The 16,919-nt window shown below is 34.9% G+C and overlaps 1 protein-coding gene across 1 annotated transcript in view; it reads right to left on the bottom strand.

Moving 5' to 3' along the window:
* Positions 1-16,919, bottom strand: part of LOC142344469 (transient receptor potential cation channel trpm-like) — a 33,912-nt gene that overhangs the window by 11,003 nt on the left and 5,990 nt on the right. The window contains exons 2-7 of the mRNA XM_075396127.1: positions 13,992-15,020; positions 13,264-13,414; positions 9,304-9,438; positions 8,493-8,662; positions 7,456-8,204; positions 6,664-7,118 (exon numbers count right to left, since the gene is read on the bottom strand). Coding sequence (XP_075252242.1) covers positions 6,664-7,118; positions 7,456-8,204; positions 8,493-8,662; positions 9,304-9,438; positions 13,264-13,414; positions 13,992-15,020 — 2,689 coding nt within the window. The remainder of the gene's footprint in view (positions 1-6,663; positions 7,119-7,455; positions 8,205-8,492; positions 8,663-9,303; positions 9,439-13,263; positions 13,415-13,991; positions 15,021-16,919) is intronic.

The raw sequence follows: 16,919 nt of genomic DNA on the forward strand, positions 1-16,919 counted from the left end.
AATAAAAACGGGCAGTTATGTTTACCCCCCTCCCCCTCTCAGTTTTTTATGTAATTGAAATACACATTAAATTGGTTGAGTTTAGTCTGTACATGTTTACCAGGTGCTCCGCTCAGGAAAGAAAGGTTTCCTGAAACGCGGTAGTTCGAGTGGGAGAGTTGTAAAGGATAGAAGAGAGTTGTAGTTGATAGAAGATGGCAAAAACCAAAAACATTTTCGGAGGATTTAACAATTATGGCGGTAAAAGGCTCTACACGCGTCCAGCCCCTCCCTAAAGACAGCTGATTTAGGAAGTCATGCAGCCAATTTCACGGTTTTCTTCCAAAACCCTTATTCGAATTCCTGCTTGCTATCGTATCGGGGATGACAATGTAAGTATTAGTAGTAGTTCTGATAATGTCCATAGGGGTGGTTTTTATCAATCACAACCAAATATACAAGGAATATGTAAGGAGCGTTTCAAAGAGAGGTGCCATGCCAGTGTGCATTTCAGAGGGAATGACAGCTAGTTGATGTGGATCTCCAAATAATTTTCAACCTGAGATCGCTCCAAACACTGAAACTGTAAAATTTAATCGTTTTTGATGCATAATAATTTAACTACCACTCTATAACTTTTATGCTTCTTGACTCTATTTTTATTGGTCGCTAAGTTAAACGAACGCAGTAATTGGATTTTATGTGTACTTTTGTAGAGATCTTTTGTTACGATTTATGCTACTGTTATATGAATGCTACTCAGTGGCGAAAAAAGACTGAAACATAATTCTGAACAGTTAAAGCTAAGTTTCAAAATGCGATGGTGTATTGCTTTAAACCTATCTTATTGCTTTTTTTCTGAATTTATGCTATTCAGGGCAAAAAAGACAAAAAAATATGCTCATAGTAAATACACAGACTTGGAAATACTATGATTGAGCGCTGTTTGCTATGTTATATGATCTGTGTATCAACTAGCAGCTCAGTATAGACAGTTAAACGAACACAGTAACTAGAGTTCTAAGAAACAGTATTGTTCTCAACACTTTTTGTTTTTTTTACTAAGAAAAAATCAGAATAGTTCAATCTTAGTTTTGGGCGCAAAAGCTAAAACTCATTAAACATAGCCGGCAGATTGCCGGAAAATAGCCGCAAAAGACGCTTGCGGCCTACAATGAATCGAAAGAACTAAAAAAATAAAATTGATAGATCAACCACCAGCTTTTTAACAGACCACCAGACTTTTTCGGTTAGATTAGGACTGTCATTTTTATGAGATACAAAGCAAAAACCCTAATAACCTTAATGGAGTTTTTTCACAACTAATACTCGATATTAAAACTCAGGACTCAATTACTCAGGAATTAGGACATATAAGTTTGGCACTACTTAGATGCACACTATTGACCTTTAATTAGTAAATGTTCATAAAATTTAAAGTTCCACAAGTGAGTTCAGAAGTCATTTTTTGAGTGAGGTAAGTCACGCAATTGGCCTAAAAACAAAAAAAGACGTCACGAACACTAATTTTAACTACAAAGCTGTCACTGAAGTCACTGAAGTCATTGAAAAAGTTATTTCCAAGAAGTCAAGGTAAGCGGAAACAAAAATCTGTTAGACAATTAAAAAACATAGCAGGACAAGTCCTGAAATACAATTCAAAGAAGTAAATGAAAACCTTAGAAGTATTCTACCTGACCACCAGATCAATTGAATAAGGCCAGCGCGAAACACAAACAAAATCCTCTCACAAAATTGAGAAACAAAGAATCAAACAAACTAAACAAAAAAATACTCATTGCTAAAACTCTTAAAGCTTTTACCCCTAAGGCAAAATTTGATCCCATCAAATATACCTATTTCAAAAAATTTTCAAAACTTTTTTTGTTTCTGAAATCGGTCCAGTATTATATCTGCAAGACGTAAAGAAATTCAATAGCCCTTGAAGATCGATTAAGTGGGAAAATTACCGAACAATTTTTTAAAAAAAAAAGAAATCAATTGCAAACTTTAAAGAAGTGTTGCCCAAAAATTGCTATAATAATATCTTCAGAATCATTTCTGAGTCTCTAGAGGCTATCCAGTAACCCAATTGGAAGCCTTAAAAAATTAATTTGCTCAAAGGTCGATAGGCAAGTATTATTAGAACAAACTTCAAGTTTCAATAAAAAGAACTTCGCTCTATTAAAATGTTGAAAACAATTCAATTGCCCAAAAGCAAATATTTAATAACGAACTATCATACCTGGAGGAGGTTACCTGGCTACTGAGGCAAGAACATTTGAATAAAAGACAAATGTATTGAAAAAAATTTGAAAATTGCAAATTTTAGGAAAACATTTTTGAAATTCGAAAAGTTAAATTGTTGAAAAGAAATCCATTGAAACTAGCAACCATGCAGTAAGTTTTTTATCAGGACATGGAATAGCATTTCTGGCACTTGAGAATGGACAATAATCAAAAATTGCCAAATTTGTGGGAAAACCTTAAAAAAATTGCAGATTTTATCCAAAAAATGCAAAATTTCGAATTATTAAAATGTTGAAAACCAATCTATTGTTACTAGAAACTATGCAGTAGCCTATTATCGAACCCTAAAGAAGATTCCCTGGCCCCTGAAACTGGAAAAAACTCAAAAAATGACAAAAATTTTCAAAAAAACTTCAAAAAATTGCAAAAATTAGTATCATTCTGCGTGTTTGTGTTTGTATTACCAGAACATAGAGCTAATAAAGTGGTAATAACAAGTAATTTTGTCTCGCAGAAGGCCTTCACTGACTTGAAGACTAACAAAACTTCAACCTAAGACTAATCAAACAAAAAACTCAAAAAAATCTCAAAAACAACATGAAAAATTGCAACTTTTTGAGCCCGAAAACACCTAGAAGTGACCCATTAACCTTAAATTAAGGCCATCCCAGCAACTGCATCGCTCTAAGCACTTGAAGGAATCCTAAAACCCACTTTGGGCCTCTAATGAATATTAATGCCTACTGGGCTTTACCTGTTTATCCCGTTTTGAAAGATCAGTCATTGAAAAATGTGTGAACAGATCTTAAAAAAAACACAGCGCGCCAATACAATTCAAGTTCTTTGATTTATAATAGGTGCGCAATGATAGCCGCCTGGAATTGCTGACGCGGCTATTAAAGATACCAACTGTTAAAGGTGCATTTACTTGTTAAATTGGATCGGGTCCATGGAATGCTTTGGGTCTTTTCGCTCTATCTCTGCGTCAGGCTTCGGTATGTTCAGTCTGGCCCAAGTTGACCAAAGTCTGTTCGGTTTTGACCCCATATCAATGACCCCACCCCATCAGGCCTATATCTGTTTTAGGTCGAGGGCCTCATCCTTGTTACTAGTTACTCAATTAAAGAATTTGTATTCCGCATTCTTATTAGCACTGGCAGCTTTTGAGTATGAACTCGTTCAATTTTTAACAGTTATCAATTTCCGCAATCTGCTAAAACATATGATATTTTGGGAGTACGCTGATCTAGCCGAATAGGCAACTGGCAGATTGAGAAAAAGGAGAAATAAAGCTCAATAATTCCATTTCTTCCACTGGTCACTTTAAAATGAAATTCATATAACGAGATTTCTCCATTTTTTCTCGTCATAGATAATCAAGCAAAGACAACTAATTTAATTTGCCATTTGTTGTACACCAGATTATGGGAGAATATATATATATATATATATATATATATATATATATAATAATGCATATATATATATATATATATATATATATATATATATATATATATTGCTGCTTCTGTTCGCTCCTAGTTTTAATATTAGGCGCGCCATTTTAAATATGATTAGAAATCACACAAAGCCAGAAAGAAATATAGCACATATTGTGTGAGTGCTAATGCCACATTCGGCTGAGATAAATTCATAGCAAGTCTCATGGTTCATTGAGGCATTGTTGTGGCCCGTCGGTTGCAGCCCAATGCAAAAAATACCCTTTCAAAAACGTAAGATTATTGAGTGTCAGCTAAATGGATGCAGTTTTTTTCAACATATTTTCATTCCTTTCTCTGCTCGTACAAAAATTATAATAAACTTCAAATTTTTTGATTAAAATGTAGCTTTTTCAACCGATGCACAAACACTATATATGAAAATGCGGAAAATTTGCAAAATCGAAAATTGTATCAGACAAATATTGGTAATTAACAGGCAAAACCTGTGCAAAACCTGTACAAAACGTTAGAAAAACATTTTGTTTTTCGTTTCAAGCTGTCGCGAACTATTTTCTCTATTTTCAGATATGTTATGTGAAATCCAGCATCACTCCCATTTTTTCCAATCTCCAAAAAAATGTAAAAATATATCGATGCCAATAAATTATGCCAATAAACTGGAAAGATGGGTGTTAAAATAAATGAGGCATTTCTTATATTGTTCAATAAATCGAGAAGGAGGAGTGCTAAATTGTTAAATTAAACGGAGGATTCTCAATAAACGTGGGTACCGTTAAATAATTAACTTCAATTCGGGTGTACTAAAATAAAAGATAAAAGCGTTTAGTTGTTAGATTGAATGGGGTGGTTGATAACTTACCATTTCAAATAAAACGGGCAGTTATGTTTACACACCCTCCCCCCCCCCCCCCCACCTCTCAGTTTTTTATGTAAATGCAATTATCGTTTTCGAAACTCTCAAAAAGTCCAGACTTTATTAAATTGGTTGAGTTTAGTCTGTACAATATTTACCAGTTGTTCCGCTCAGGAAAGAAAAGTTTCCTGAAACGCGGTAGTTGGAGAGGGAGAGTTGTAAAGGATAAAAACTCGTGAATTGATCTACAAAATACATCACGCAGATTGTGTATGTAATAAACAAATAATAAATATAAAATTCATTTTTGGATTAGGGTCAACAATAGTTGAACACAAGGAAAAGTACGGCACACAGCATACACTAAATTAAAATTCACGAAACACTATTTGGCCGAGTTGAATTTGGTATGGTCCCTGCTTGAATTTTCACTGAATTATCAGCGGTTGAATCACAGCTGAAATTTCATTATGATATCTTACACCAGTATTGGTCACAACGTTGTCAACGTATTTAGATCTAGCAACAACTTCATTAACTATTTTTGTCGTCTGATTTTGAAGAAAGTTTGCGGTTAGAAGTGTGATGCCAGAATTGTTGTTATATGCTTATTTGCTATGATTGAAATTTTTATCGAGCGTATAGTGCAACCATATACTGTATTAACAACCGAACAGGTATTATGTTAATGATGAGATTACAATCTTGATATATATCATATTTTCTACGATTGTAGCGATCTTTGACAACCTAATTTAATTGTTTTCCAATAGATGTTATTAGATTCTGAGGTATTGAACAAAAAAGTAATGCCGGTTACTAATAACAAGAGAATTTAGCACTGTTCTTCTGTAATTTTCTGGAACGCAATTTCATAACGTATTAAGTGATTTTATGCCCTCTACCATGCAACGTAAAACATTCTTTACCGAAGATTGAAAGTCGAGTTTTTATTCAATTGTCTTCGAAAAACTCATCCCGAATATGTTAGAATCAACTTATAGCTTCCATAACTGCTTTATTGCTTTTCTTACTGCTTCTGCTACTTATTTTCTATTTCTGTTACGAGTATTACTACTACTAATATACGGCCATATAAAACTTGATCAAACGTTCCAAAACTTCAACCTGAAATCGCTCCAAATACTGAACCTGTAAAAGATAATCATTTTTGATACATAAAAGTTTTTAACGACCACTCATAAAACTATTATGCTTTTTGTTTCTTTCTTTATTGGTCGTTTAGTAAAATGAACACAGTAATTAGATTTTATGTGTAGTTTAGTACAGGTTTGTTTCTGTGACGATTTATGCTATTGTGATATGAATGCTGATCAGTGTCAAAAAAGACTAAAAAAACTAAGGGGGTATTTGAGCTTTAGATTTTATTGTTTTTTTCTGAATTTGTGCTATTCAAGGCAAAAAAAAAGACAATATCAGAATGTGTTCATAGTAAATACACAGACTTGGAAATACTATGATTGAGCGCTGTTTTGCTATGTTATATGATCTGGGTATCAATTAGCAGGTTAGTATAGACAGTAAAACGAACAGTAACTAGATTTCCAAGAAACAGTAATGTTCTCAACACTGATTCTTTTTTTACTAAGAAGTAGTCAAAATAGTTCAAACTTAGTTTTGGGCGCAAAAGCTGAAACTCATTAATTATACCAACTGTGCATTTACTTGTTTAAGTGGATCTGGTCCATGGAATGCTTTGGGTCTTTTCGCTCTATCATGGGTTCAGGCTTCCCCGGTATATTCGGTCTGGCCCCGCAGGGTGACCAAAGTCTGTTCGGTTTGGACCCCGCGTCAATGACCCCATCCCATCAGGCCCATACCTGTTTTGGGTCGAGGGCCTCATCCATGTTACTATATACTCAATTCGAGAATAAATATAACGCATTCTTAATAGCACTGGCAGCTTTTGAGTTCGAACTCGTTCAATATTTAACAGTTCCTTTTATACTATTAGCAGTTGTGAGTAACTATCATTAATCGGTTCATTGAAGAACCAGAAGTTCACAGCAATTAATACATAATTTTCGGAAAATTTCATGGGCCTCGTGCCATCGTTTGATTACATTTTAAAACTCATGTGAAATCTTCTCAGCTTACCTTCACAATATACTTTTGAACCGGTACTGCAAAAAATGCACTCAATCCAATAAAAGAGGCAGTCACATCCAGAAAATTCCACTCAGTCCGCTTCCAGACACGCCACTTGAGCGAAAACAGCTCCATGTTAGTCTTGAACCAGAAGCCATTAAAGATCTCAAAAAGTGTTGAAAAATAATACAAAGCTATGTAGTATTCAAGCCAGCCATGACGCATGTAATGCAGCTCAAACAGGTAGAACTTTGAGAGTAACAGGACAAAAATTAAATGGAAAATAAGTCTGATCATAAATTTGCAAGCAGGGGAGAAGTAGAACAGTCTGGCTTTCCGTTTCCATAGCAACCAGGCATTCCTCAAGGTGTCTTTGCTGATTGGGTCTCCAAATCTGTAGTTGAATTCCATGGACGAACATTTTTCGGACTGGAGTTTCCGGTCGAGGTACAGGGCGTCATCCACTGAAGAAAAGGAGGAACCAAATTAAAGTCACATTTTTGGGCAGTTTCCTTTTAAGCTTGCCAATTAAGCGACAATTACGCTAGCCAAAGCTGAAAAAATCTACTAAGAAGGAAACTGGAAAATCGCCGAAAATTTATTTCACAAGCAATAAACCCCGAAGGTATCCTTCAAGATCCGGATCTACTCTATCACAACACATATATTGTATCTGGAGGGGGGGGGGGGGGGGGGGTGGTAAAAACACTGGGGGAGGAGGGAGATAGATTCCAAGCTCCTATCAGTAACAGTGATTAACATAAAACAAAATAAACATTTGCGCTACCTCAATTAAATTACCTTGATCATGAAGTTCGTCAAAAGAGTCATTAGCTATCAGACTACAGAGCGCAGGAGGCGCTGCCTGTCGGGTCTGTTTTAACTCGCTCCAGGGTATTGCAACTGTATGCCCCGATACCTTAGACACGCTGCTCTCTTTCGTGGACTGCAAATACAACACCGAAAACGGATTCAACAACGTCGTCAATACTTTGGAATCGTAACAGTTCAGCTCTTTAGTCCACTGTTTTTGCACCAATCTTTGAAAACAGGGATGAGAAATGACAATTTTAGCTTCTATGAACCATGCTACGTCTATAACGTTGATGTCACCATAATGCGGCAACTTTCTGTCCAGTAGTGACATTGCCTTGTCTTGGTTCAGTTCCCACGCCGAGTCTAAAATCTCGTAAGCTTTTTGCGTATATTGTTCGCATGCTTCCAAGAAAACTGGTTCCTGCTCGACCAAGTCGCCGGTTAACGACTTTGCAATACTCTTGCATAATTCAGACCCAATAAGAGCCAGAATCAACTGGTTCGAAGCATGCATCCAGAAGAACTCGGAGGCCTTCAAACGTCCGCTTATCAGTGCCCAGATGAAGAGTTCTCTATAGGGATCTAAAAATGAATTGTTGAGTTTGAGAACGTGAACTGGTTTTGAGGTTGTGCACATGTAGCATAGGTCATAAATGTCACTCAGCTGAAGTTTTTCACATGTCACGTGGCCATGATGGATGAAATGACTCATCACAGGGGACATCCTGTAGGACCTATTAAATATAAAAAGTTTAATTAACAAGATATACTTTCCTCTTATACAACTTTAAATACAATTAGTAATTTTAAATAAATTTTGCTGTTGATGGATATTATGTCTGACATATAGCTGATAAATTCAGCATAATTCGACAACGTCTTTTATTGGCACTAAAGCCTTTCGATCATTTTTAAGAAAGTTTAAATTCCACCAATGAGCATAATTCAAAATCTCTGCTTGAAAAATTTAAAACAATTTTTCTAAAAAAATTTTGAGCATACTTTTATCTTGTTAACTTTACCTTTCGTATAGTTGGGCAAGTCGTTTTGGAGAGAGAAACTTTTCCATTGTAAATCCGCACTGGAGGAAGAGTCGTGTGAACTGGATCTTGTCTTCGTGTTCTATCGATTCCATCATGTGTTCATTGATATCTTTTCGTAAATTGATGTCTGATTCTCTCACAAGGATGGACTGGAAAAAAATACAAGGACACTCAAAAAAAGTGCGTTGTGAAATTGAGAAATACTTAGAAAAATAATCACTTCTGCTGCTGATTATAGTTAACTCACATCACTGAGGGTAAAAAGGTAAGAAATTAGGTTCAAAAAGTGAGCAAGAAATTGAAACTAAAAGAAAAAATTATGTGAGGGACGATTCCGACTTCGAAAATTCGAAATATACTCCCAACGTACTTTCTTAAATGGAAGTAAAAGACCACTAATATTGGCGTAAGTCAAGTCCGTTTTGAAACACTCTCGATTATGCATTAAGATTTTAAAACGTATCTTTTGCAAATCGAGGAACGACATAACAACGGACTGTTATGTGACGAAAGTATCATAGATTAAGACTAAGAGAAAGTACGAGTTATTATCGCAATGAACATTACTAGTCTAGTCTTTATTGTTTCCCAAGTGATCGATAAATTTAAAACCTTGAAAAGAAATTTTGCGAGGTAATGCATATTTCTTGCAAATTTCTAACCAGATCCCAACAAAAATTGAGTTCTTCTCCGCTCATCACTAGGGTTCTCTTGGTATCAATTGTACTCTGTCTAGTTAGGGCTTTGATTTTTCCCCTAAAATTCCTGACTTGAAACATCTTTTGATTACCTCGATTAACTCTCCGCAGTAGTTCCACTGTAGTGCCAGTCTAACAGGGTCATGACTCTTGGCTGTGTGACCCTCCAACAGAGCAGAAAAGATACAAGTCTGCAGATTCACAACTGGGTTCGTCAACTTGTAGATCTATTAACAAACCAGAGATCAATTGTAAGCTATACAGCCAAGATCTCTGCAAGTATCTCAAAAAAAAGTCTTGCAAAAAGACGGTTCCCAGATAGAGCTTCTAGACCAAGCGCCCTCTGATCTTAGACCATTTTTAGCTGGCACACGGAGGTTCCACAATAGTTTTGGCAAATTTCAGAATTATCAGTTAACTTTAACGATCAAAGTTATATTGTAAAAAATTAAAACTTTTGATGCTAACAAGGAGGCTCGTTAATGTGCATTCGCACATGATGTTCCTACCCGCGCTCATGTACATTTCAGACATAACCGTCAAACAAATGAAGATATAATCAAAAATAGATCTCATAGTTTAAAAAAAGTTACACAAATTACTAAATTAATTAAATAATGTCATTCCTCATTACAGCACTCACGAGATCTACCACCCTTAATAAGACTACAGTAGAAAAAAATAAACACCAATATAAGCAAAATGAAAGAAAAACACATATTTTACGGTAAAACCAGAACATCTAAATATAAAAGCACCTAGTAACAATGTCAAAATACAATCAGATGAAAACTTAACTACACAAGTTTATTTTATCGTAACTACAAAGCATATGAGCCTTTATATTAATGAGACTAAGTAACAAGCTAACAAAAAAGCAATAATCAGGCGAAATTCAAAAATCAACAAAATTTTTTTAACCAAATATTTACAAACGTCCTAGAAACCATTAGGTTTCAACAAAAATATTAATAAATTTACTAAAAAGTCATTATAAAGCCAATAGAATCTGCCTTTGGTTAAAATAAGCCACAGAAACGGACTAAAGATGAAGAGAAACTGAAAAATTTCAAACAAATCGCGAAAACAAATTATTGAAGCCATTAAAACCTTTCGCTGTTATCTGAAAATTATGTTTTTTTTTTCAATTGTTAATTAAAAATATTTGAGTTAAAACTGTACTGAAAGATTAAGCATGTTCACTTGGACCTCATTTTAAAATCATTGGGATCTGTTATTACGCGAATGTGCTTAAAGAAGAGAAAAAGGAAGACAGATATTCACCACTAAAACTTTAATGAAAAGGAATATTGTACAACAAAAAAACATCAGTTATGACGTAATTTAAAGAGCAATTTTAATATTCGAACTACGGGGAAGTGGATGCGGCCTCTCGATGACGAGAAATAAATACAATTTGATAAATCTAAAAGCAAAAAATGAGTTAAAAAAAGTTTGTAAACAAATAATATCATAAAATTTAAGGCTATCTGCAGTAACTCTACTACATCGAATAAAATCATTCATTCAACACTCAAGCAGAGGCTTATGAGACCTCTAAGCTCTTTACGACTACCTAAAAATCATAAAACAGGCAAAAACAGCAAATTGAAAAAAATGAGTGAGAAGTGTCGAAGCCATCAAAAAATGAACTATTCTTTAAAAACTTTTATATGTTCAAATAATTTTTCAACAAAAATAGAATTGTTTCATGTAACAATATGACTTCAAAAAACCAACAAATAAGAACAAATATTTTAAAACCACAAAAATTTTAAAAAAATCCGTAGTATCAAAGCCATTAAATTCAATAGCTTTCAACGGAAAATAATAAACAATAAATTAGAATAAGTTAAGCTTCCATGAGAAGCCAATAATTTGTGTCATTCTTAAATCAAAAACAATTCATCACAATTTGTTGTAAGACTATGAAAACGACGACAAACGCAGGCAAAAACTAAAATGTGAGAAGACGGTTTTGAAGCCATCAAAACCATACCGTTTTCACTGCAAACTTGGTCTATGATCTATAGCAAGTCTTCTCTATTCCAAATGGAACAAAATTTTAAGAAAATATGGTAAGATTTCAAAAGAATACAAAAATATTAGATGATTTTGATTGCAATAAAAAAGAAAAGAGTCCTGTCAATTTTGAGACTGACTTAGAGTGCAAGAAAATATGCTAAATATCGTTTAATGTTCAAAAAATTTTTTCAAAAAGTTTTTTTTGAAGTCTCAACAGCCATTAAATTCAGTTGCTTTCAACGGAAAACAAAAAATATGCTAAATTATGCCTCAATACTCAATGGGACGACAACGACAGCAATGACAACTTTAATTCATCAATACGACATTGCAAAAAGTCCGATGACTATGAATACAACAACAAAAACAGGCAAAAACAAAAAATTCAGTAGAAAATTGCGAGAAGAAATTGTCGAAGCCATTTAAACTCTGAGCTTTCTCTGAAAACTTTCTTTATATTGCAATGAACGGCTTCTCTTAGCCAATGTTAACTATCAATATTGGGATTATGTGATAAGATCTTAAAAGGAAACAAATTTACGAAAAAATTAGCCAAAAGTTTTTTTAAAAAATTTGAAAACTTGTGGAAGTTTTGGAGCCCAAAGTTAGACGATAAAATATTTAACCACAAAACTGTGGTTGTAGTAAAACGAAAGGGCCTTTGTCTTTACTGAGAGTGACCTACCGTTCACAAATATAAATTAATCGATTTTTGTTCAAAAAGCTTTTTCAAATTTTTTTTTAATTCTTAACAGCCATTAGCTGTCCACTCATAGCACAAAACAGGTTCACTTAATATTCAGCTCGTAGTTTTTTGAACTTTAAGTCACCGGGTTTATGCCATAGGGCTCCGGAAATTTAGTAAAATTTCCAATAGTAAATCAAAATTTCATTAAAAATCCATCCTTCGAAAATTTATTTTTAAAACCTTAACAGACTTTAGCTGTCCACTCAAGTTAATACGTATTTCGCCTGCTGTTCTCTAAGAAACCTATTTTCTGTCAGTCAACGAGCCTACGCCATAGGACCCCGAAAATTTAGTAAACATTCAAAAAGTAAATCAAAATTTCTTTAAAAAATTTTCTTTCGAATAATTTTTTTAAGTCTTAACAGCCATTAGCTCTCCCCTCAAATTACTAGATAGGTTCACTTAATGCTCTATAGGAAGTCTATTTCAATGTTAGTCAACTAATTTATGTCATAGGGTTCCAAAATCTTAATAAAATCTCAAAATGAATATCAAAAAAAAATTACTGAAACTCAGAATCGGAGCCGTAAAGAAAAGGTCGATTCCTTAAAAACGAATCATTTGTTCATTGGGCATTATTTGACTGTAAATGCGGTTTGTCATGAACACCACCTGGATTTTAAAAGTGACTAGTCTCCTAGTGAATCGAAAAAAAAACAATAAGAAAACATGAAATTGTTTTTAGAAAATCAGCTCTCAAAAAAATCGAATTCTTTCGATAGTAAACATCCCTATGAGACGAAAACTACCCCTTTTATGCCTTTTTTCTGTTAGAATCACAAGAATTTGTAGCAGAAAATGTAATTTTGAATTGATATTTTTTATAGAAAAGTTCTTAATTTGAACAAAAAAGTGAACAAAATCATGATAACTCCTCAAAAAACACAAAATTCAAGAAAATCTTTTTAATTCCGAACTCTACGCGGTACGAGCTCTTTAATGATACCACTCACATTTCTGTACGATGAATATATCGAACGGCCAAAATTGACTGAACAAAAAAAACCATTTGAGTATATAGTTCCTCCCCCCACAAGTGGGGTCGGAACAAAATTATTTCATATGATTTGATTAAAGAAGTAACATTCTCTTGATTTATTAGATTGTTTAAAATCAAAAATATCAAATTTCAGCTGTATCTTCGAAAGTTAGCTTTCACTGATTTGAATTGTTTCATGATTCATTCGATAAATCCAACTTAATCCGTGAATGCTATCTTAAGCCAACTACAATTCGCAAAATCATTCCAATTTTAAAAAAATTAAGATGTCGCTTTTACCCTGAAAAGTTTTCTTCGCTGTAGACACTTGAAGAGTAGTGGCTCAAGAGAGACTGAATCAATCTGATTAGAGTTGAACAGATCATTTTCCGATTTCTTCTCCTTGCATAAATGGCCCAGCACTTGTCTCACCCACAACATGTACTGGGGCCTAAAAATACAATCAACAATGACAAGATAGGTAAAAGTATTGAACTGCTTTTTATGACTAAGCAGAGGTATACCTAAATTGTCATGGGCAATTTTGAACTATTTTGTAATTTTCACTAGTTGTTCTAGTCTAGTTCACGTGAAAATGTTCAATTTTGTGGGTTTCACTGATTTTTGAAGTCATTTTGAACGGAAAACTGTATTTTCTACAAAAACGACCTTTCGTATCTTAATGCACGGGGAAATCCGATGTTTCAGAATTCACCTGTATAGACCTTTGCAGAGTTAATTAAATTTCCTGTCACGGACACTGTCCAGATGGTCGTTCCTCTCAATTTTGTTCCTCTCAAGAAATGCATCAAAAGTAGTTTTCTCATCTTAAGGTTAGTGAAATCCACAAACCATTATTCAACAAAACTTAGCGACCCTAGTCCAGAAGACTGAACAAAAATGACGTACGAAATTTACCCATTTGTTTGAATCGTCACTATGTTCGGTTTGAGACGTAGAAACGACAAACTACGTTCAAAAACGACAATATTGTTTTTCTTCATTTCCAGGAATTAACTCGCACTCACCACACGTTGAAATCAGCGGACGCTGGAATTTTGCTGAGCAGAACAATCAAGTAGTCAACAATTCCACCGGATCCCTGACACAGGACAACTGGGATCCCGTTATCAACTGAGTTTGCCATGTGCTCCAACGTCTTCGCATCCCCACCCACTACCAGCAAAACAGTGGGAGTATTAAGTGTAGTTAAAGGCGCATTATTCCCAGTCTGAAACCTAGACACTGATTTCTCGCCTTTGGAGCAGAAATTCTCAATTGCGATTCGAGCCGGCAACTCTCCGTGTTTTTCACGTACTGCACACTCAATTGCAAGAAAGTGGGTGAAAATTGGGTTCAAATGTGTTTCGTACCTTTCGTAGACAATATCAGTGTCTAAATTGGCGTTAGAGCCACTGGGCGAAACGCCCCCTGGTTTGGACGGGTTAGTTGTTCTAGTCTTTTTGACAAGGTATTTGTAAACTTTGTCCCTTATTGTCATAGTACGTATAGATGTATCTCGTCTTTGATCTCGTTTCGACTGAGGACGACTATCTGATGTCATGTTTGAACTAAAAGTCGGTTTGAACAAATGGTTTAGAACTCGATGTTGTGTAGGCGTTGGCAAGGAATCTCCGCTCCAAAACGTTGACATATTTCGGTTCTCAGCTACGCAATTCCAGTTATTAATTGCAATTAGGTCAAAGTTCACCTTGGTTTTACCCAACCACTTTAGGTACTGCACCTCTTTCAGGGTTCTGGACACAAGTTCGTCAACTCCATCATTGGTTCCGCCAGTAATAACCCAGCATTTGGTAGTACTAACTACTTTAACCAGACCTGTCTGGAATGCATTGAATTCCTGGCGACGCAGGTTTACGTGGTTCAGGGTGCCAGTGACAGAGATTACAATGTCTGGTTTTTGCAGCTTCCAGTTGTCCAGTAGCACTTCCATGAATAAGTTAGGATGTGTATCCACAGCCAGGATTGACAGTTGAGCTTTCTTTTGGATTCCCTCATTCTGGTCCAAAAATTCGATTTCATGAGTGGGAGTTGGTCTAAAGAAAAAGAGCAAACAGTGCAATGCTCAACCGTCGACGAGGTACTCAACTTCATTTTTTGGTCTGATGTAGCCAATAGTTTTCTTGGTTAGGTTTCATGAACAGAAAAATATAGAAAATTGATGCATATTGACCCAAGCTGATGTCTCAGACCAAAATGAACGCACAAGGGGGGGGGGGGGGGTGGTTGTCGTGTTTTCAAAGCCTCTCTTTCGAACGAATGAAAGTCTGGACATAAATAATTTTGAACGCGAGAAATTCCGGAGATAAGCAACTTTGAACTCACAATTATCTGGACACAGGCACCCTTGAGAGCACGTAATTATTCTGAATAAAAAACATTAGTTGGCCTAATGATTCAATCAGCACCCCTATCTGAGTGCTCACTCAAGTGAAAGCTTTCACTTGAGAAATCATCAACTTGAGTTTCAAAAATGGCAAAAAGTCAAACGCGCAAAGAATTACCTCCAAAAATTGGTTTTCAAAAATTTCAAAAATAGTTGTGTTCCAACAAAATGAGGAAAAAATTGGGCCTGAGTCAACCCAAGGACAAATTATCTCCTAACTTTTAGTCCAAATTCCAGAAAAAAGTTTTCGCAATTTGCATTTCTGTAATAATTATTGAAAACGATTTGCGAGCAATCTGAACAAAAAGTTTTTGACAAATCGAAACAAATACCAAGTCAAAATTTACGAAGTGTTTTTTGTAGTCCTCTTTTTGTTTTCTATTAACAGCTCCGTCACCTGATCATTAGAAGTCCAATCCCGGGTCAGGGTTTTTGGGTGAATTTTCGTAAAAGAAATGTGGTGAATGCGGTGAATTATCGTAAAATATACGGTGATTGCGATCAAAAAAATAATAATTCACCGCTTTTCACCGCGTTTCTTACAAAAATTCACCGCTAAATTCATCGCAGGTCTTACAAAAATTCACCACATAGACTACTATAGCAAATTAATATAATAAATGCGGTGAATGCGGTGAAAAAATGATTCACCGCTATTCAACCCCAGGCCTAGGTGTCAACGCTAAAAAACGCAAAATTATGTAAGATTGGCGATGTATGCAAAGAACTTGTGTAAAATCTACGCTTGAGCGCCAATGCTACATAACTTTGCGTTGAGTTTAGTGTAGATCTAACATATTTTTGCATTGAATTCAGCGTAGATCTAACATAATTTTGCATTGAGTTTAGCGTAGATCTTCTATAATTTAGCGTTGATCTTACCTAATTTTGTGTTCCAAAGCTTAGATCTTACATAGTTTTGCATTGAATTTATCATAGATCTTACATAATTTAGAGTTGAATATAGTGTAGACATTACACTATTTCATTTGATTTATGCCTTTTATCTGTACGTTGTCTCTTTTTTAATTTCTCATTTTGAAGTTTTTACGAACGAATTTTAGTTATTCATATTGCAAAACTTGAATTCTATTCAATTTGATAATTGATTGATTGAGCCCTTCGACTTTTAAAAAAGAAAAAACAGCAGTACCGTTGTAGCGTACAAGCTCTCAAATTGGAAATTGACCAAAGTTTGCGGTTTTGTTTTTAACTCTTGAATAATGAAAAAAATTGAGAAAACGTTGCTCAAAATTGAAAAAAAAATGCTGCCGAAGGAGATTCTCTGCAGTACGCTGTCTGATAGTGCCTGGTTTGACAAAAAAAAATCAGCTGAAGTGCGGATTCAGGTAACAAAATTTAAGCCAGGAATTGATGGAAGACACGGTGAATTTTCGTAAGAAATGGGGTAAAAGAAATTACTTCTCACCGCGTATTTCTTACATCTTTTTGCAGTGAATTCGGTGAATTGCAGTGAATAATTTTTTTCACTGCGTTCTCGGTAGCGGTGAATTATTTTTAAGAAATAGTTCATCGCAATTCATCGCAC

The sequence above is a fragment of the Convolutriloba macropyga genome, chromosome 8, assembly GCF_964194025.1.
Source record: "Convolutriloba macropyga chromosome 8, txConMacr16.3, whole genome shotgun sequence".
Taxonomy (NCBI): Eukaryota; Metazoa; Xenacoelomorpha; order Acoela; family Convolutidae; genus Convolutriloba; species Convolutriloba macropyga.